At 44.3% G+C, this 23240-nt stretch overlaps 1 protein-coding gene across 4 annotated transcripts in view; it reads left to right on the top strand.

Moving 5' to 3' along the window:
- Positions 1–23240, top strand: part of LOC135544257 (leucine-rich repeat and calponin homology domain-containing protein 2-like) — a 92054-nt gene that overhangs the window by 6980 nt on the left and 61834 nt on the right. For all 4 annotated transcript variants that reach the window (XM_064971727.1, XM_064971726.1, XM_064971725.1 and 1 more), the window contains exon 2: positions 22430–22574. In XM_064971727.1, coding sequence (XP_064827799.1) covers positions 22430–22574 — 145 coding nt within the window. The remainder of the gene's footprint in view (positions 1–22429; positions 22575–23240) is intronic.

The following is a 23240-nucleotide window of genomic DNA, read 5'->3' as shown; positions in this document are numbered from 1 at the left end:
GTACCCTACTCTACCATACCCTACTCTACCGTACCGTACCCTACTCTACCAAACCCTACCCTTCCATACCCTACTCTACCATACCCGACTCTACCGTACCGTACCCTACCTTACCGTACCGTACCCTACTCTACCGTACCCTACTCTTCCGCACTCTACCATACAGTACCTTACTCTACCATACAGTACCCTATTCTACTCTACCATACAGTACACTACTCTACTCTACCATACAGTACCCTACTCTACTCTACCATACAGTACCCTACTCTACCGTACCCTACTCTACCGTACCGTATCCTGCTCTACTCTACCCTACTCTACCATACCCTACTCTATCGTACACTACTCTACTCTACCGTACCATACCATACCCTACTCTACCATACCGTACATACATACACTACTCTACCGTACCGTACCCTACTCTACCGTACCCTACTCTTCCGCACTCTACCATACAGTACCTTACTCTACCATACAGTACCCTACTCTACTCTACCATACCGTACACTACTCTACCGTACCATACCCTACTCTACCGTACCCTACCGTACCATACACTACTCTACCGTACCATACCCTACTCTACCGTACCCTACCGTACATTCCGTACACTACTCTACCGTACCATACTATATTTTTAACATGAACATTTAGTCCTGTGATTGTGTGTTTGGTTGTGTCGTAACTCCTGAGCACTATAATATTTCACTGGCAGTTGATGTTTGGCTGCAGTGGTGTGGCTTGACGTTCTGACAAGTGATCCCTGAATGACAACTAGGGCTGTTGCGGTGACCTTATTACCACCACACCTGCGGTCACGAGTCATGAAGGCAGTCAAATTCCACATGACCATTTAGTCACAGTAATTAGGCTTCTCCAAGCTTTGATGCTACTGCTGGTCATGAGTTAAATAAAGGTTAAAAATATGCATATTTCTTTAATTAGTAGCCTACCAAACTTGCTAACTGCCAGGTACTCAGCACACTATTGCCCCTCTAATCACTCTGACATTGATGCAAATATAATAGAAAATCTAATCAAACACTTCATGAGAGCTCATGTTGCGCAACATTTCTTTAGGCTATGCAATTGCATGAGAAAACAGAGTGATGGCCTCTAATAAAAAGATGAGGATCCCATCAGCTTTCTATAGGCTAGGACTACTATATTTATTGCTCAACTTTCCTAATATTAAGCACATTGCTTATATTTACAACAGGTGTATAGCCTACCTGACTGACATGAAAATAAACCGCGGGGAAAAGTGTTCTCCATTTGCTATTTAAGTGCATAGGCATAGGTATTTTCCCCGCTGCCCCTGTTTCGATACAGGTGAATGATAATGGTTAATTATTTTTAATTAAAAAAACATCTCATGTAGCCTAGCCCAGAGGCCTATATGTTTTAATAAGGTTTGTATCACAACTAAAGTGTCCAAAAAACTTCTTAAAATGAAGCACATTAATCTGCTTTGCAAGGGGTGTAGAGCATTACATGCATAATTGCATTTGCAGTCACTTTTGATAATGGTGTTTTAAGCTAATGGAAATGTTGCACTTATAGCCTACTACCATGTGCACATTGCTGTGGTTATAATGTGAAGAACTAGCCGAATAGTTTATCAATATTTTACGCTAAATCTGTTGTGTCAGCGACATTGCATAAAAACGTTGTTTTTTTATGCTAGTGGTTGTAAATTATTAATTTGGGGTGTATTGCATCCCACAACTGTCCCAGACTATGTTTGGAATATTTATTTCTCGCACAGAATAGAATAGGTCCACTTTTGTACTATGGGGGATAGTAGATTGACATAGGCTAGTGCTTTTGCTGTTCGTTAGGCCTACTCATCTTGTTGGCTGACAAAAAGTACAAGTGGACAGTTTTTCCAATATGCTCCTCGGAATTGGATAAAGACACGCACAGCTGCATCCCCGATCTGTCTGTCTTCACTTGTAGCCTTTTTTTAAAGTATTTTTTATTTTACCTTTATTTATTAACTAGGCAAGTCAGTTAAGAACAAATTCTTATTTTCAATGACGGCCTAGGAACAGTGGGTTAACTGCCTGTTCAGGGGCAGAACGACAGATTTGTACCTTGTCAGCTCGGGGATGTGAACTTGCAACCAAGTCCAATGCTCTAACCACTAGGCTACCCTGCCGCCCGATCACTTGACCCGATCACTTGACGGAGTGCTGTGTGAGTGGGAGGCGCATCGAATTGCGCAGCACACTCCGGGAGAAGGGCACAAAGCAACACTCTGGGCTGCAAAAATCATGTTTTTTTTAAGGATGCATTACGGCCACAAAAGGGGATGCCGCCTTGAAATTCGAGGCCTTATCAAGTGCTTGTCAAATTGTGAATGAAAGACTATTGAAGTATGTACAGCCTGCTCAAAACACAAAGCAGAGCTCATGCCTTTTCAAGTGACTTTTTTCAAATCGTCATTAGAGTTTCATCATGCAGCTTTACAATGTATTAAAAATCAAAACATACGGATAGCCCAACATTTGCAGAACAACTAAAGTCACATTAATAACTCTAAATTAAGCATATAGGAATACCTATTTATTTTTAAAATACTCAACACATTTAATAATTGTCGCGTGTGCGAAATCCCTCAAATCGTTTTTTCAAAAATATTAATATTGTTCAATTGTATTCTTCATACCATAAAATAATATGAAATAATACCATGGAATTATAAGCAAATCTTGTCTGCTAAATGAACTAGTGTAGCCCACAGCCATATGGCATAGCCATATCAGGACCTAACATAAGGACTACTCAGAGTATGCTATTCTGTTCTTCTGGAGTAGACTGCATTTTCTTCATATCATGTTGCTTTAGACCTGTCTAAAATAAATAATGGATTTATTGTGAAGGTGTAGGATATATTACATTTATTAGTATATTTGATTTATTAGAGGTGGTGTGGTCGCTGAGAGATGCTTAATGTGTTTATGTTAATTAGCGGTCAATTGTCGTGAGACCGACAGTTATTTGCTTGACAATCACCGTATGATGAAATTTCGTGACCTTCACAGCCCTACTGACAACCCCCCAAAAAACATGGTATCTTTATAAATTGGTAATTAAGCAGTCCTCTCCACTACCACCTCTCTCCCACACACACCAACACCTCCTCCACATACACATGTAAACACTCTTTTCCCAGCCAACCTAATTGCACAACCCACCACTCCCACCGTCACACATACAGTGCATTCGGAAAGTATTCAGACCCTTTCACTTTTTTCAGATTTTGTCACATTACATCCCTATTCTAAAATGGATTAAATATATGTTTTTCCCTCATAAATCTACACACAATACCCCTTAATGACAGTGAAAATAGGTTTTTAGACATTTTTGCAAATGTCAATTTTTTTTCTCCCTTTTTAAATACATTATTTACATAAGTATTCAGACCCTTTGCTATGAGACTCGAAATTGAGCTCAGGTGCATTTTGTTTCCATTGTTCATCCTTGAGATGTTTCTACAACTTGATTGGAGTCCACCTGTGGTAAATTTAATTGATTGGACATGATTTTGAAAGGCACACACCTGTCAGTAAAAGGCATATGACAGCCCGCTTGGAGTTAACCAAAAGGCACCTAAAGGACACAATGAGAAACAAGATTCTCTGGTCTGATGAAACCAAGATTGAAGTCTTTGGCCTGGAGGCCAAGCTCCATGTCTGGAGGAAACCTGACACCATCCCCACGGTGAAGCATGGTGGTGGTAGCATCATGCTGTGGGTATGTTTTTCAGCAGCAGGGACTGGGAGACTAGTCAGGATCAAGGGAAAGATGAACGGAGCAAAGTACAAAGAGATCATTGATGACAACCTGCTCCAGAGCACACAGGACCTCCAGACTGGGGTGAAGGTTCACCTTCCAACAGCACAACAACCCTAAGGACACAGCCAAGACAGCACAAGAGTGGCCTTGAGTGGCCCAGCCAGAGCCCAGACTTGAACCCGATCTAACATCTCTGGAGAGACCTGAAAATAGCTGTGCAGCGACGCTCCCCATCCAACCTGACAGAGCTTGAGACGATTAGCAGGGAGGAATGGGGAAAAACTCCTCAAATACAGGCGTGCCAAGCTTGTAGCTTCATTCCCAAGAAGACTCAAGGCTGTAATCGCTGCTAAAGGTGCTTCAACAAAGTACTGAGTAAAGGGTCTGAATACTTATGTAAATTTGATATTTCAGTTTTCAAAAAATTCTAAAATCCTGTTTTTGCTTTGTCATTTTAGGGTATTGTGTGTAAATCGATGAGGAAAACAAACAATTTGATACATTTTAGAATAATGCTATAACGTAACAAAATGTGGAAAAAGTCAAGTGGGCTGAATGCTTTCTGAATGCACTGTATGAAGACACACTCCGCTGGCTCCAGAATACTAACACTTTCTCATTCCCATTTTGTGTAAACGCTCATACACACATGAAGCTGCCACACTCTTTGCATTCTGATTTGTGATTTTCCCCGAATGCGACTGCACCACTCATGGCACACATCAAGTCCATCAACCCAGACACCTTTGAACCACTTCAATTTGCATACCACCCCAACAGATCTAAAGACGCTGCCCACTCAAATCAAATCAAAGTTTATTTGTCACGTACGCCAAATACAACAGGTGTAGACATTACAGTGAAATGCTTACTTACAGGCTCTAACCAGTAGACAAGCGGGATACTTATGTGACAATTCTGTTCATCCACTACAGCTCAACACCATAGTTCCCTCCAAGCCTGTCACCAAGCTCGGGTCCCTGGAACTAAACCCCTCCTTTTGCAACTGGATGCTGGACTTCCTGACCGGCCAACCCTAGGTGGTGAGGATAGGCAGCAACACCTCTGCCACGCTGGTTCTCAACTCTCCTGTACTCTCTGTTTACCGACGTCTATGTGGCCACACACGATTCTAACTCCATCATCAAGTTTTGTTGATGCCACAATTGTGGTTGGCCTGTTCAATGACGATAAGACAGCCTACAGGGAGAGGTCCGAGACCTGGAAGTGTGGTTCCAGGACAACAACCTCTCCCTTCAACGTCAGCAAGACCAATGAGCTGATTGTGGACAACAGAAACCAGGGGAGGGTTGCACACCACCATCCACATCGACGGAGCCACAGTAGAGATGGTCAAGAGCTTCAGTGTCCACATCACTGAGGACATGGTCCTCTCACACAAGCACAGTTGTGAAGAAGGCTCTGCAGCACCTATTTCCCTCAGGAAGCTGAAATGGTTTGGCATGGCCCATCAGATCCTCAGGAATTTTTACAACTTTTACTTTTGCACCATCGAGAGCATCCTGACTTGTTGTATCACCGCCTGGAATGGCAACTGCACCGACCTCGACCGCAAGGCCCTACAGAGGATGATGCGGATGGCCCAGCGCATCACTGGAAGCGAGCCCCCAGCCATCCAGGACTTACATGCCAGCCGGTGTCTGAGAAAGGTCCAAAGGATTACCAAAGATTCCAGTCATCTAAGACATAGACTGTTCTCCATGCTCCCATCCGGCAGGTGGTACCGATGCATCAAGGTTCAGACCAACAGACTACTAAACAGCTTCTATTCCCTGGCCATAAGACTGGTAAATGGCTAACAACTACTGCTCTCCCTCTCCCACAGACTATCCATTCTGACTCTACAACCTGATCTTATATTTTATTTTTGGTACTTTTACCCCCTTTTCTCCCCAATTTTGTGATATCCAATTGGTAGTTATAGTCTTTTCCCATTCCTGCAACTCCCATACGGAGGTAGAGAGCTATGCATCCCCCGAAACATGACCCTGCAAAGCCACACTGCTCGTTTAACCCAGAAGCCAGCCGCGCCAATGTGTCGGAGGAAACACTGTCCAACTGGCGAATGTGTCAGCGTGCATACGCCCGGCCCGCCACAGGATGGGACAAGGACATCCCGACCCAAACCCAAACCCTGACGACGCTGGGCCAATCGTGCGTCGCGTCATGGGTCTGTAGTAACGCCTCAAGCACAGCGATGCAGTGCCTTAGACTGTGATGTAGTGCCTTAGACTGCTGCGACACTCGGGAGACCCTACAACCCGATTTCATAGTTTTACCCATTAATTCTGCGTGGTTATGGGGTTAATTCTGGGTGGTTACAGGGTTTAAACAGAAATAACTCAAAGGGTTAAGTTTAGGTATTCATTTTGAGTGGGTAAGGTTCGAGCAATGGTTTGGGAAAGTTTTGAAATAAAATAATTAAAAGCAATGCGCTGTTTCCTTTTAAGCATCATCAAGTACTCTCACTGCTTGCAAGAGAATTGTGAACTTCCATGGTGCTTTGGTCTAAGCAGCACGCTCTGGCTTTGAGCCTTGTGAGTTCGAGCCCAGTGTTTTGCCATAGTTTCTTTTTGGTGAGCACCTGCTAAGGCAGATATCGTCGTCCTCAGGGCCTTTCCAAATGTCTGAAATCGACGGCTCTTTCTCGTGACTAGCCTGGACTTTATGCTCATCCACAGGTCTCTACCAACTCAGACACCCTACCCTCACCTTACCTTCATTATTGTTATGCCATTTTCTTGTGTAACTTTTTTTTAAAGTACAGTGGGAGAACAAGTATTTGATACACTGCCGATTTTGCAGGTTTTCCCACTTACAAAGCATGTTGAGGTCTGTAATTTCTATCATAGGTACACTTCAACTGTGAGAGACGGAATCTAAAACCAAATTTAAAAAATCACATTGTATGATCTTTAAGTAATTCATTTGCATTTTATTGCAGTGTATCAAATACTTGTTCTCCTCACTGTATATATATATTTTTTTACTTTAGTTTATTTAGTAAATATTTTAACTCTATTTCTTGAACTGCATTGTTCATTAAGGGCTTGTAAGTAAGCATTTCACAGTAAGGTCTACACCTGATCTCAACTCTTACTCACACTCTCTCTCTCTCACACACACACACACACACACACACACACACACTGGCATTCACCCTCATACTCATTACTGACGCCACACACCCCTTACACCTACGGTGCTTCGAAAATTATTATTGATTAGATTTATTACTACCATTCTGCTGCTGTTCATTGATTATTAATTTGCATTACCATCCGTATCTATCTGCTGGTCACTATTACACCTGTTTACATGTGTTTTTACACTGAGTGTACAAAACATTAAGAACACCTTCCTTATATTGAGTTGCGCCCCCTTTTGCCCTCAGAACAGCCTCAATTTGTCAGGGCATGAACTCTACAAGGTGTCAAGTGGATGCTGGCCCATGTTGACTCCAATGCTTCCTACAGTTGTCTCAAGTTGGCTGGATGTCCTTTGGGTGGTGGACCATTCTTGATATACACAGGAAACTGTTGAGCGTGAAAAACCCAGCAGCGTTGCAGTTCTTGACACACTCAAACCGTGCGCCTGGCACCTCCCACCATACCCCATTCATAGGCACATAAATCTTTTGTCTTGTCCATTCACCCCCTGAATTGCACACATACACAATCAACTAGCTCTCCATGTCTCAATTGTCAAAGTTTAAAAATCCTTCTTTAACCGGTCTCCTCCCCTTCATCTACACTAGATTGAAGTAGATTTAACAAGTGACACAAGGGATCATAGACTGACCAGGTGAAAGCTATGTCGTGGAAAGAGCAGATGTCTCTAATGTTTTGTACACTCAGTGTATTACCATGAGTACATTACCATGAGTGTTTATAAATTCCTGCTACCAGTTACTTTTCAGCCCTGTTCACATGTATGAATGTGAAATGTCAGAATAATAGTAGAGAGTCATTTATTTCAGCTTTTTTTTTCATCACAATCCTAGTGGGTCAGAAGTTTACATAAACCCAATTCGTATTTGGTAGCGTTGCCTTTAAATTGTTTAACTTGGGTCAAAAGTTTTGGGTAGCCTTCCACAAGCTTCCCACAATATGTTGGGTGAATTTTGTCCCACTCCATCTGACAGAGCTGGTGTAACTGAGTCAGGTTTGTAGGCCGCCTTGCTCGCACACGCCTTTTCAGTTCTGCCCACACATTTTCAAGCAACCAAGCTTTAACTTCCTGACTAATGTCTTGCTTCAATATATCCACATAATTTTTCTCCCTCATGAAGCCATCTATTTTGTGAAGTGCACCAGTTCCTGCTGCAGCAAAGCAACCCCACAACATGATGCTGCCACCCCTGTGCTTCACGGTTGGGATGGTGTTCTTCGGCTTGCAAGCATCCCCCTTTTTCCTCCAAACATAACAATGGTCATCATGGCCAAACAGTTCTATTTTGGTTTAATCAGACCGGGGGACATTTCTCCAATAAGTACAGTCTTTGTCCCCATGTGCAGTTGCAAACCGTAGTCTGGCTTTTTTAATAGCGGTTTTGGAGCAGTGGCTTCTTCCTTGCTGAATGGCATTTCTGGTTATGTCGATATAGGACTCGTTTTACTGTGGATATAGATATTTTTGTCCCTGTCTCCTCCAGCATCTTCACAAGGTCCTTTGCTGATGTTCTGGGATTGATTTGCACTTTTCGCGCCAAAGTAAGTTAATCTCTAAGAGACAGAACACGTCTCCTTCCTGAGCGGTATGACGGCCTCATGGTCCCATGATGTTTATACTTGTGTATACAGATGAACGTGGTACCTTCAGGCGTTTGGAAATTGCTCCCAAGGATGAACAAGACTTATGGAGGTCTACAATATTTTTTCTGAGGTCTTGGCTGATTTATTTTGATTTTCCCATGATGTCAAGCAAAGAGGCAATGAGTTTGAAGGTTGGCCTTGAAATACATCCGCAGGCACACCTCCAATTGACTCAAATGATGTCAATTAGCCTATCTGAAGCTTCTAAAGCCATGACATCATTTTCTGGAATTTTCCAAGCTGTTTAAAGGCAAAGCCAACTTAGTGTATGTAAACTTCTGACCCACTGGAATTGGGATACAGTGAATTGTAAGTTAAATAATCTGTCTGTATACAATTGTTGGAAAAATTACTTGTGCCATGCACAAAGTCGATGTCCTAACCAACTTGCCAAAACTATAGTTTGTTAATTAACAAGAAATATTTGGAGTGGTTTAAAAACGAGTTTTAATGACTCCAACCTAAGTGTATGTAAACTTCTGACTTCAACTGTACGTACAGTCACTTTGGGGACGTCGTCATCGATGCACTTATTGATGAAGCCGATGGCTGAGGTGGTGTTATTCTGGAATCCCGAAACATATTCCGGTCTGTGCTAGCAAAACAGTCCTGTAGTGTAGCATCCGCATCATCTGACCACTTCCGTATTGAGCGAGTCACTGGTACTTCCTGCTTTAGTTTTTCCTTGTAAGCAGGAATCAGGAGGATAGAATTATGGTCAGATTTGCCAAAGGGAGGGTGGGGGAGAGCTTTGTATGCATCTCTGTGTGCGGATTTTCCCCCCTGGTTGCACATGTGACATGCTGGTAAAAAGTTGGTAAAACTGATTTAAGTTTCCCTGCATTAAAGACCCCGGCCACTAGGAGTGCAGCTTCTGGGTGAGCATATTTTTCTTTGTTTATGGCCTTATAGAGTTGGTTGAGAGCGGTCTTAGTGGCATCTTCGCTTTGTGGTGGTAAATAAACGGCTATGAATAATACAGATGAGAACTCACTTGGTAGATGCGGTCAACAGCTTATCCTAATGTACTCTACCTCAGGAGAGCAATACCCCAAGACTTCTTTAATATTAGACATCGCACACCAGCTGTTATTGACAAAAAGACACACACCCCCACCCATCGTCTTACCAGAGGTAGCATCTCTGTTCTGTCGGTGCATGGAAAATCCCCCCCAACTCTGTATTGTTAGTTTCTTCTTTCAACCACTTCTCAGTGAAACATAAGATGTTGCAGTTTTGAATGTCCCGTTGGTAGGATAATCTTAATATTAGGTTATCAATTGTATTTTCTAACGATTGCACGTTAGCAAGAAGAATGGAAGGCAGTGGGAGTTTACGAGCTCGCCTCCGGATTCTCAGAAGGATCCCCAATCTGCGGCCCCTTTTCCTGCGTCTTTTCTTCACGCAAAAGGCGGGGATCTGGGCCTGTTCCAGTGAAAGCAGGATATCCTTCTCGTCGGACTCGTTAAAGGAAAAAGTTTCTTCCAGTCTGTGGTTAGTAATCGCTTTTCTGATGTACAGAAGTTATTTTCGGTCGTAAGAGACGGTAGCAGCAACATTATGTACACAATAAGTACAAAAAATAAGTTATACAAAACGCAAACAAAAATAACAACATTGCACCATTGGTTGGGAAAATGTAAAACGTCAGCCATGGTCTTCGGCGCCATCTACTACCAGTACATTTTTATGTATAAACCCACCTCAACCACTCCAGTACCCCTGAATATTGAATAAGATACAGACCTGTATATACTTGCATTCTCATGTTTCTTTAACTTATATCATACTTTGTGTGTTTTTCCTTTTATTATCGATATTTATTATTATTATTTTCACTGTATTGTTGGGAAAGAGCTCTCAAGAAAGAATTGAAGGATACTGTTTTACACCTTTTGTATTCTGTGCACGTGGCGAATCAACTTTGTAACTTGAAACCACACAGTGCTATCGGGAGAGATCCTGGTCACCCTGCTCAGGCAGCATTCCAACCAACCCTCCGTGGCTCCCTCACCTCAATCCTATCTCCCTGGGTGAAGATGGGCAGACAGACACAGTGGGTGAGGAAATCAATGCTTAACCGTTAAAGGTGGGGAGTCCAGACAGACACCCCTGTGTCAAATGATCATGAGGTTTCTAAACAGGCTGATCCACACTTAACACCCATGCTACTTTGACTTTGTTCTGCAAAGGAAGACTCTCAGTTCCTCTGAAACTAGGGACTTGTTTGGAAACTGTGTTTGTGTATGATCCTTTTTAGATACAGTGGGGAGAACAAGTATTTAATACACTGACGATTTTGCAGGTTTTCCCACTTACAAAGCATATAGAGGTCTGTAAATTTTATCATTGTTACACTTCAACTATGAAAGATGGAATACAAAACAAAAATCCACAAAATCACATTGATATAATTTTTAAGTAATTAATTTGCATTTTATTGCATGACATAAGTATTTGATACATCAGAAAACCAGAACTTAATATTTGGTACAGAAACCTTTGTTTGCAATTACAGAGATCATACGTTTCCTGTAGTTCTTGACCAGGGTTGCACACACTGCAGCAGGGATTTTGGCCCACTCCTCCATACAGACCTTCTCCAGATCCTTCAGGTTTCGGGGCTGTCGCTGGGCAATACGGACTTTCAGCTCCCTCCAAAGATTTTCTATTGGGTTCAGGTCTGGAGACTGGCTAGGCCACTCCAGGACCTTGAGATGCTTCTTTCCAAGCCACTCCTTAGTTGCCCTGGCTGTGTGTTTCGGGTCGTTGTCATGCTGGAAGACCCAGCCACGACCCATCTTCAATGCTCTTACTGAGGGAAGGAGGTTGTTGGCCAAGATCTCGAGATCTTGCAGTCGTCCTGTCCCCTTTGCAGAAAAGCATCCCCAAAGAATGATGTTTCCACCTCCATGCTGCATGGTTGGGATGGTGTTCTTGGGGTTGTACTCATCCTTCTTCTTCCTCCAAGCACGGTGAGTGGAGTTCAGACCAAAAAGCTCTGTTTTTGTCTCATCAGACCACATGACTTTCTCCCATTCCTCCTCTACATCATCCAGATGGTCATTGGCAAACTTTAGACGGGCCTGGACATGCGCTGGCTTGAGCAGGGGGACCTTGCGTGCGCTGCAGGATTTCAATCCATGACGGCGTAGTGTGTTACTAATGGTTTTCTTTGAGACTGTGGTCCCAGCTCTCTTCAGCTCTCTTCAGGTCATTGACCAGGTCCTGCCGTGTAGTTCTGGGCTGATCCCTCATGATCATTGATGCCCCACGAGGTGAGATCTTGCATGGAGCCCCAGACCGATGATGATTGACCGTCATCTTGTACTTCTTCCATTTTCGAATAATTGCGCCAACAGTTGTTGCCGTCTCACCAAGCTGCTTGCCTATTGTCCTGTAGCCCATCCCAGCCTTGTGCAGGTCTACAATTTTATCCCTGATGTCCTTACACAGCTCTCTGGTCTTGGCCACTGCCTAGTTGTTAGACTTTGAATGTCCTTTCCTGACTTTATGAGGAGGTTTCAGCCTGGTGGTTTGGCTGGGGGGTAGTCAGCCTGGTGGTTTGGCTGGGGGTAGTCAGCCTGGTGGTTTGGCTGGGGTGTAGTCAATCCTGGTGGTTTGGCAGAGGAGTAGTCAGCCTGGTGGTTTGGCTGGGGTGTAGTCAAGCCTGGTGGTTTGCCTGGGGTGTTGTCAAGCCTGGTGGTTTGGCTGGGGTGTAGTCAAGCCTGGTGGTTTGGCTGGGGTGTAGTCAAGCCTGGTGGTTTGGCTGGGGTGTAGTCAAGCCTGGTGGTTTGGCTGGGGTGTAGTCAAGCCTGGTGGTTTGACTTGTGTGTAGTCAAGCCTGGTGGTTTGGCTGGGGGGTAGGTAGTCAGCTGGAGGGTAGTCAGCCTAGTGGTTTGGCTGGAGGGTAGTCAGTCAGCTTGGTGGTTTGCTTGGGGGGTAGTCATACTGGTGGTTTGGCTGTGGGTAGTCAGCCTAGTGGTTTGGCTGGGGGGTAGGTAGTCAGCTTGGTGGTTTGGCTGGGGGGTAGGTAGTCAGCTTGGTGGTTTGGCTGGAGGGTAGTCAGCTTGGTGGTTTGGCTGGAGGGTAGTCAGCCTGGTGGTTTGGCTGGGGGGTAGGTAGTCAGCTTGGTGGTTTGGCTGGAGGGTAGTCAGCCTAGTGGTTTGGCTGGAGGGTAGTCAGCCTTGCCGGCCCTGTTCTGCTTGAGCTCTTTGGGCATTAACAGATGTCTGCCTGTATGTCTGCCTGGCTGCCTACTTATGCCACAGATGGCGTTTGGTCAGAGGCAAGGATGGAGACAGACAAATGGACAGCATCACAAAAGCAAAGCATCACCCTTCTCCCCACCCCCTTCCCCATCAACCCGTGTGCTTCAAATGTTCCCCAAACACGAGTGGCCAGACCTTTGTTGAGTCCAGCAGGGGGTCCTCTTCATAACCTCCAGGTCTAAGTCTAGAAGTGGGTCTGGGCCAATCCTGGTCTTCCCCTCAGGGGGAAAGGGGAATAGTCAACTACTGCTTCAGGCAACATATGAGAAGGGCTGACAATGTTTAGACTTTGAACGTGTCTGTCAGTTTGTTTGATTTAATGGGAGAGATGAGCCTTTAGATTCACAGCACATCCACCAACCGTTGTCTTCCTGCACATATCATCAGAAGAGAGATGCCTGAGTCTGTCTCTCTCCTCACCTCTCCCTCATGTCTGTCTGGCCAGTCTGTCTCCTCCACTCTATAGTCTGTCTGTCTCCAAGTCTGTGTCTGTGGGCCCTCAGTATCATGTGTCTGTCTGGGATTTGTTGTTCTGCTGAAAGTCAGAGTTAGGGGAGCTTGGTCCTGTGTGCTGGGGGGCTGCTCTCTCACCGCTCCCATACAGCGCTCCTGCGCTCTGACATCACAGGATAGGGATGAGCCGGTTACATGGGTAGACACACGTACTTGAAATCAAGGCTCACCTACGCTGTACAACATGAATGATGCATGTTGGAAGACTAGCTATCAGCACAGAATTGGCAGCAAAGCATTTATTGGCTGCTGAAGCTGTGCCTTAAGCCTCACATTAGGGTGTGTGTGTGTGTGTGTGTGTGTGTGTGTGTGTGTGTGTGTGTGTGTGTGTGTGTGTGTGTGTGTGTGTGTGTGTGTGTGTGTGTGTGTGTGTGTGTGTGTGTGTGTGTGTGTGCGTGCGTGCGTGCGTGCGTGCGTGCGTGCGTGCGTGCGCGAGAAAGAGAGAGCACTTTTGTCTGTCTAGATGTGTCTGTGTTCGTGTGGGAGAGAGCAGAGATTAAGACAGGAGACTATTTGTTCGTGTGGGAGAGAACAGAGATCAAAATGTGTATGTTCCTGAATCCATGTGTGACTCTACATACAGTACTTCCCAATAGCTATGGACTCGTATTCAATTAAGCCAATGAATGTGTTGCTAAATACTAGTACAGCTCCTCACACAGGTCTGTAATTACTGTGTTAGCCCATGATTATCCAGAGCTCAGGCTCCATCACACACAGGCTCAAATGGGCCAATTAAACCTGCATCAGCAGAGACACATCCCCATCACACACACACTGTAATGGCATTCATAGGTGGAAGAAGGATCGGACCAAAACGCAGCGTGGTTAGTGTTCATCTTTTTATTAAGAAACTGAACACATCAAAAATACAAAACAACAAAGTGTCAACCGAAACAGTTCTATCTGGTGCAGACACACAAAGACTGAAAATAACCACCCACAAAACACAAAAGAAAACAGGCTACCTAGATATGGTTCTCAATCAGGGACAACGATAGACAACTGCCTCTGATTGAGAACCATATCAGGTCAAACACAGAAATGGAAAATATAGAAAAACTAACATAGACTGCCCACCCCAACTCACGCCCTGACCATACTAAATAAAGACAAAACAAAGGAATAAAGGTCAGAACATGACACACACACATATCAGAGTGCATGTGTGTGTTTAAGGCATGAGTATATGGAAATGCTTGTGTGAATCAACACACCGTTTCTTTAGAAAATGTTAATCTTTCTTAACTGTGTGTGACCAGGCCTAATTCATCACAGTTGTCAGAGTGAATCGACTCGCAATCTTCAAAATGTTGATGCGATTTGGGTGCAAGGTCAAACATTATCTTTACATTATCTTTACATTATCTTCTGACCTTGGTCAGGAGTATTTTTCATACAGACTAAATCACCTCAAAATAAAGGACATAGCCCAAGGTTGGGGTGAATAACAAGGGGAGGGGGTTGTATCTCTGTTGGCGTCTACTGCCCCAAAGCAATACCGTGGGCCTTTTTGTCCCCTCTGGCTGATGGAGTAATGGAGGAGACCTACAAGCATCCATTTGCAGCTCGGTCTCTGGGGAGTTGTAATGATACATCCTCAGGTTGTGAGTGGAAGTGATATAGTGTGATATAGAGTGATATATGCCAACCCCCTCTCCTCTCCCCATCTTCCACTGAGAGGGTGACCCTGCTGTGGATAGAGAGGTCCCTGGAGGAGTGACGTGGGGCGGGGGGATTATACCCCCTCTGGTACACAGCTGAGACGATAGGTTTCCCCCCTGCCCCCTCCATCATCATCAGCCCCTCCACACAGCCCTCCACCTGAAAGGCACTGTGAAATAGGGCACTGTGACTTCTCTACAAGCTAAATTACTGGCAGTAACAGGGGTTGATGTGTTTGTTCCTTAGCCCACCACCATTAGGCTTGGTATAAGATATTGGTGTATTTGCCTGGCTAGCTCTCTGTGATGTAGCCAGGCAGACCAGGGTTATACAGCAGTCCTCTAAGGCATCACGGGCCCCTTCTCTCTGGCTGTGCAGTGAGGGACAGGAGGTTGAGGATGAGAGATGTCACTGTCACATGGGGTTCCCATCACTGCCTCTCCATGCTGCAAGTCTGCCTGTCTGTATGAGGAACATTATGACATGTCTGTCGAATTCGCGTTGTCACGTCACATGCCAAAGCCGAGGACTGCGTTGCCAGGTCTAGGACACTTCTGCTTTGATCCTTGTTAAAATAATTATCACTAACAAACATGCATTATATCATTACTAGATCATTCATTTCTGTCCGTGAAAAGAATGGGGCTTGTGCATTAGCATTATCTTAGTTGGAAGAACTGTTGTCTGCTTCTCCTGTGTTGCTCTGAATGATTCCTCTTGCTGTTGTGCTCTAAATGTCTACAGCCATGTTGATGGATAGGGTGCGGGGAAAATCAATGGGACTCTAAGACATGGAGCATGCAGGAAGGGGATTTCACATATACATAGAGAATGGGGAGCAGGAGTTGTGGATAATACAGTTTGGTGTGGGGACACCCCCTTTCCCAACTGTCATGATGATGTGTAGGGGCTGGCTCCACTCTCTAACCAAGATGGGCTGGAATCTAGGCCTGCTCTCTCTGTGTTTCTCTCTCTTTCACTTGCTCTTTCTCCGTCTCTCTCTCTCTCTTCCTCTTTCTGTTTCTTCTTCTCTCTCTCTCCCCCCTCTCTCACATTCTTCCTATAGCCCTTTCTTGCTCTTTCACACTCTTCCTGTCTATCACTCTGTCTCTCATATGCATTCCAATCGTATTCTGACATCACTGAATGGGCTGCCATCTGAATATTTAATGAGGTCCCCAGGTTTCCTGCAGGCGGGAGGAGAGGAACAGGGCTGGTACTGCTGTGGGTTTGGTGGCTGACTGGTGATAGGCAGGAAAAGACTCCTCACTATTATGGTAATCACTAATTACACCCTAGCTGATTAACTGGCATTCCCTCTCACTGATGAAGTGGGTCTAGTTTTTATTTTTGTAAATTTTATTTCATCGTTATTTAACCAGGTAGGCTAGTTGAGAACAAGTTCTCATTTGCAACTGCGACCTGGCCAAGATAAAGCATAGCAATTTGACACATACAACAACACAGAGTTACACATGGAATAAACAAAACATACAGTCAATAATACAGTAGAACAAAAGAAAACAAAAAGTCTATACAGTGAGTGCAAATGAGGTAAGTTAAGGAAATAAATAGGCCATGGTGGCGAAGTAATTACAATATAGCTATTAAACACTGGAATGGTAGATCGGCAGAAGATGAATGTGCAGGTAGAGATACTGGGGTGCAAAGGAGCAAAATGAATAAATAAATAAATACCAGTATGGGGATGAGGTAGGTAGATAGATGGGCTGTTTAAAGATGGGCTATGTACAGGTGCAGTGATCTGTAAGCTGCTCTGACAGCTGGTGCTTAAAGCTAGTGAGGGAGATGTAAGTCTCCAGCTTCAGAGATTTTTGCAATTCATTCCAGTCATGGGCTGGAAGGAAAGATGACCAAAGGAGGAATTGGCTTTGGGGGTGACCAGTGAGATATACCTGCTGGAGCGCGTGCTACGAGTGTGTGCTGCTATGGTGACCAGTGAGCTGAGATAAGGCGGGGCTTTACCTAGCAGAGACTTGTAGATAACCTGTAGCCAATGGGCTTGGCGACGAGTATGAAGCGAGGGCCAACCAACGAAAGCGTACAGGTCACAATGGTGGGTAGTGTATGGGGCTTTGGTGACAAAACTGATGGCACTGTGATAGATAGGCTAGTTAACACAGTGTCCAAGGAGGGGCCAGAAGTATACAGAATGGTGTCGTTTGCGTAGAGGTGGATCAGAGAATCACCAGCAGCAAGAGCAACATCATTGATGTATACAGAAAAGAGAGTTGGCCCAAGAATTGAACCCTGTGGCACACCCATAGAGACTGTCAGAGGTCCGGACAACAGGCCCTCCGATTTGACACACTGAAGTCTATCAGAGAAGGAGTTGGTAAACCAGGCGAGGCAATCATTTGAGAAACCAAGGCTGTCGAGTCTGCCAATACGAATGTTGTGAGTAACAGACAGAGTCGAAAGCCTTGGCCAGGTCGATGAATATGGCTGCACAGTAATGTCTCTTATCGATGGCGGTTATGATGTCGTTTAGAACCTTGAGCGTGGCTGAGGTGCACCCATGACCATGACCAGCTCTGGAACCAGATTGCATAACGGAGAAGGTATGGTGGGATTCGAAATGGTCAGTAATCTGTTCACCTGTCAAGGTAATTAGCATTATTCTACACCATTTGTGAGGACACTGACTTATTACAGTGCATTCGTATTCAGACCCCTTCATTTTTTCCACATTTTGTTACACCGTTATTCTAAAATGTATAAAATATTTTTCCCCCCTCATTAATCACACACAATACCCCATAATGACAAAGACAAAACGTGTTTTTAGATTTCTTTGGTCAATAAATAAAAAACAGAAATAACTTTACATAAGTATTCAGACCCTTTGCTATGAGACTCGAAATTGAGCTCAGCTGCATCCTGTTTCCATTGATCATTCTTGATGTTTATACAACTTGATTGGAGTCCACCTGTTGTAAATTCAATTGATTGGACATGATTTGGAAAGGCACACACCCAGTTGACAGTGCATGTCAGAGCAAAAACCAAGCCATGAGTTCAAAGGAATTGTCCGTAGAGCTCAGAGACAGGATTGTGTTGAGGCAAAGATCTGGGGAAGGGTACCAAAACATTTCTGCAGCATTGAAGGTCCCCAAGAACATAGTGGCCTCCATCATTCTTAAATGGAAGAAGTTTGAAACCACCAAGACTCTTCCTAGAGCTGTCCACCAGGTCAAACTTAGCAATCAGGGGAGAAGGGCCTTGGTCAGGGAGGTGACCAAGAACCCAATGGTCACTCTGATAGAGCTCCAGAGTTCCTCTGTTATGATGAGAGAACCTTCCAGAAGGACAACCGTCTCTGCAACACTCCACCAATCAGGCCTTTATGGTAGAGTGGCCAGACGGAAGCCAATCCTCAGTAAAAGGCACATGACAGCCCGATTGGAGTTTGCCAGAAGGCACCTAAAGGACTCTCACACTATGAGAAACAAGATTGTTCCTGTTCCTAGGCCGTCATTGAAAATAAGAATTTGTTCTTAACTGACTTGCCTATTTAAATAAAGGTCAAATTAAAATAAATAAATTGAACTCTTTGACCTGAATGCCAGGTGTCACATCTGGAGGAAACAAAATGTGTAAAACGTCAATAGGTCTGAATACTTTCTGAGTGCACTGTATATTGGAATAAGTGCAGGTAAATTTCACGAGGACCCATCTGACTGGAATGTAGATTGTGTTCCCTGTGCTACAGAGTCGTTGATGCAGCGTGCATGTTGACTTCGTCTCTGAGTAGGGTTATGACAGTTATGGAATTTTGGATGATGGTAATTGGCCAGCCAAAATGACCGCGGTCTCCGTACGAATAAACCCGTTTTAGACACACCGTTTCTCCTCTCCTCCGCTCCCGACTGCATGTGCTGCCATAGAAATATAATGCTAGAAATTAGAATGAATGATATTTCTGTGTGCTGCTGCTACATTGTGGGGGCCGTTGCCTTGGCAACCGAAGATTCGTGCCGCTAGTTTCTTGTTTCAGCAAGCAGCAACAGTTTCGTGGTGTTGTTAAGAACCCATGTTACAGCGGAAACAGACTCAACTGCACAAATGTCCCGTCTTCAGTCAGCTGTTTGTAAAAAAAAAATATATATATACTGTATTTTTAAACGGTTAAGACTGTTATTTTATTTCATGACCGTCTACATCCATAACGGGCGGTTATACGGTAATTGTGCCAGCCCTAACTCTGAGGAGGTTATTGGACTTTTTGTCACATTTCATTAGCTGTGTGATGGAGCAATGATGTATCCATCTTCCCGCCTCAGAACTCTGCCTCAGGAACGGAGTTAAACACAAACACTTCATTATGGAAATGTCTCCCACACAGTAAATGCTGCAATTTGTAACAGGCTTACTCAGAGATGGCCCCTTATGTTCGTCCAAAACAGCTCTTTCTCTCTGAACAGAGCTACAATACTGTGTGTGATAAACAGTGGGGTCTGACTAGCATTGATGCTTGTTGTGATCCCACTTTTCCTTTGATGTCTTGTCTCTGCCATGTGAGATCTGACTGGATGGTAGCCCCAGATTCCTATTATCATTTGCCTGACTAGTAATTCCCAGAAAAACTGAAAGAAAGGAATACGTCTCTCATGAGTGGAGGAGATGCAATTGGAATTCATCCTGGTTGGGCTTTTACAGGTTAAGAAGGTACAGAAAGACAATCAAATATCTGATTTGAGCTTGTTTAAATGCAAGGATCCGTTGGGCATCTTTATGCAGTCTTGGCTTTGAGATTAGTGATGAGAGAAAAACAAGGCCATAATATCAGGTAGTCTGCCAAGACCTGTGAGTGGCCTAGAGATAAAGCTTTAGTCCTGCCGTCTCTGCCCTCTATTTAAGTAGCCAGCATTGTTTTGGCAGACAACACCCTCCTACTCACCATGCTGAACACTCACTGCTACATACAGACATAGGGCTGAGACCAGTTTGTTAGATTGCTCAGGAACCAACTCCCTCTGTGTTTGAGGAGCTTGACCTTTGTTTTAGTTTCATTTAGAAATCAGTTGTATCAGCACAACCTCCTTCCCTCCTTTGCACGCAAGCATGCACTACTGAAGCAAACACAGACATGCATATCAAGGCATATAGACACGTCCCCTCATGTGAGCGTCTTGCAGATTCAGTTGCTTGCCGCTCCCCTCCTCTCTGCGTGTGGTTGCCATGGTATCGGTTGCCAGGGCCTTCACAGTTCCTTCACGGAGCACTGCAGAACTCTCCTTCATAGAGTGATGGACACATGCAGAGCCGAGACTACTCTTGTATGGGATCAGACCCTGATAGGCCTCTTACATTACACTTGCGTTCACAGGAAGATACTGTATGTAAACGTTGTTAGAATAGACAGAATGTACAGTGAACATAGCTATAGTGATCCTTCCACATTGTCCATCAACCATCTGACGGAATATCAGTTGTTTGTGACGCACAGTGTGGTTGTGGTAGAATAGTGTGTGAGGAATTGAGGAGGTGGTTAACTAGGCAGCCTGTTGTGAATGCCGAGTGGTGCAGTAGGTAGGTACAGTAGCTATTGCAGACCGTGTAATTTGTGAATGGAGGAGCTGCAGTGAGTCTGTTCCAGAGGGTAGAGGAGGAGGCTCTTCCTCCAGACATCATTGGTTCTCCGAGAGGCAGTGGTGGCTGCCAGATAGCACAGCTGGGGATCGAGCTGAGGCTAGAGTGGAGGCTGAGGAGGGGCACAGTACAATGTGCCAGGCACTCCACTCGCCATCACATCAATTAATGGACGAAGGGATGGGCCTACTGCATCACAACCATACAATCTTATCTGAAAGGGGCAGTGACGTGTTCTTCACGGCTGTCTCTCTCGCTTCTCTTCTCTCCACCTCTCTTTATCAATCATTCTTCTCATTACGCACCGTTTCATGACCCAGGAAATGAGTAAGCCCTGTGAGTCTAATTAATTCAGCAAAATATTACTGTGAACGAGGGCAACATAATTGTAGTCTCTTTACACCAGGGGTTCTCAAAGTGGGGTCAGCTGTACTGCAGGGGGTCCACAGCCAAATCTATAAAAAAAAAAAAAATATATATAGTCATAATAAAACTCCTAGTGGGCTAGTCATAATAAAACTCCTAGTGGGCTAGTCATAATAAAACTCCTAGTGGGCTAGTCATAATAAAACTCCTAGTGGGCTAGTCATAATAAAACTCCTAGTGGGCTAGTCATAATAAAACTCCTAGTGGGCTAGTCATAATAAAACTCCTAGTAGGCTAGTCATAATAAAACTCCTAGTGGGCTAGTCATAATAAAACTCCTAGTGGGCAAGTCATAAAAAAACTCCTTGTAGGCTATTCTTATCTCACTCGTGTTGCGTTGTGATTATGAGGGGGTCCCTGATGAATTTGCTAACACAAAAGTGGTCCCCGGCCCCAAAATGTTTGAGAACCCCTGCCTTAACCTCTCATCTTAGCAGAGTATTACCTGTCATTGAAGCCTATAAGGCATTATAATGTGCCATTCATGATGAGGACTGAACTCTGACTGATTAACTGTCTCCGGTTCACCAACCTGTGGCTAGTAAATTCCTGGTATCTACTTGATAAAAGTATCCACTGCAACAACGCTACAAATGTCCACGAAACACCAAAGGACCTAGGTTAATTTTGGTTTGATGCAGAATTTGAAAGAGTATGGGTCAACAGCTATTACACAGACACAGAGGAGTTGGCCAGACTACTCTCATTGAATCGATATATCGATATGGGAAAGACTGTGACTGGATCTGGAAATGGATATGACTGTGTGCTAGAGTCTGTGTGTAATAGAACTGTGCTCAGGCCTAGTGTAATTTCAGCTGTCTTTGAGAAACATGCCATGTTCCCATTGATCACTCATTCAGACATATTGACCAGTCAAGATTGTGTGGAATCAATTGACTCTCCCAGAGGTTTTCTTACGACCCAACCGACACTCTTAGGGAAAAAAAGGTGCTATCTAGAATCTAAAAGGGTTTTTCGGTTGTCCCCTTAGGAGAACCCTTTGAAGAATATTTTTGGTTCCAGGTAGAACCCTTTTGGGTTCCATTTAAAACCCAAAAGGGTTCTACATGGAACCAAAAAGGGTTCTCTTATTGGGTCAGCCTAAGAACCCTTTTTTTCTAAGAGTGTCCAGCAGCTTCTGGAGAGACTGTATGGATCCTTTCTTACATTACACACAGTAGCCAACACCTGATCTGTGCTACTTGATGAAGAATTCAACCATACATGCATGACAGTATGTCGTCCCTGTGTACCCATGACCCTCACCTGCTGTCTGTCTCTTGCCTCCCCCAGATCTGTCGAAGAACAGGCTCACAGAGATCCCTCCAGAGGTGTGTCTGTTCGCCCCCCTTGAGTCTCTCAACCTCTACCACAACTGCATCAAATGCATCCCTGAAGCCATCATCAACTTGCAGATGCTGACCTATCTAAACATAAGGTCAGTGATGACTCATGGAAGTATGTGGCGTGATCTGTTGACCCAATGACCTCATACTGTAACATGATATCAGCATTGTAGTGACCTGGTATAGTTAAGTATTATGGCAGTATTGACTCAATATCAAATGTTCTTTCTGCTCTCCGTAGCCCTTTAAATGTCTAATATAACCGTGCTCAAAAAAGCCTCAGGTAGCTTACACCAGGTGCATTCCTGTAATGTTATTGTAAGTGTCTGGAGTCCTCGATCTAAGAAGCATCATAAGATAGTACAACCATGATATCACCAGGCTAGAGGAAATACAAGGGCCCATGTTCACTTTTGTTCTGCTCTATCTCAGTATGGAGTTCTCCTTTCAGGGTATTCACAGGATCAGGTAGCCGGAGCATTTCCTCTTTCACAGTGGGAGAAAGAGGTCTACACTGTGATGTTGTTTTGAACGGTTCATTTCCTATACACAGTGGAAGAAAGAGGTCTACACTGTGATGTTGTTTTGAACGGTTCATTTCCTATACACAGTGGGAGAAAGAGGTCTACACTATGTGATGCTGTTTTTAACGGTTCATTTCCTATACACAGTGGGAGAAAGAGGTCTACACTATGTGATGTTGTTTTGAACGGTTCATTTCCTATACACAGTGGGAGAAAGAGGTCTACACTATGTGA

This window comes from Oncorhynchus masou, chromosome 8 (assembly GCF_036934945.1).
Source record: "Oncorhynchus masou masou isolate Uvic2021 chromosome 8, UVic_Omas_1.1, whole genome shotgun sequence".
NCBI classification, from domain to species: Eukaryota; Metazoa; Chordata; class Actinopteri; order Salmoniformes; family Salmonidae; genus Oncorhynchus; species Oncorhynchus masou.
Note: the sequence above shows the minus strand (reverse complement) of the source record. Positions and strands in the feature narration are given on the sequence as shown.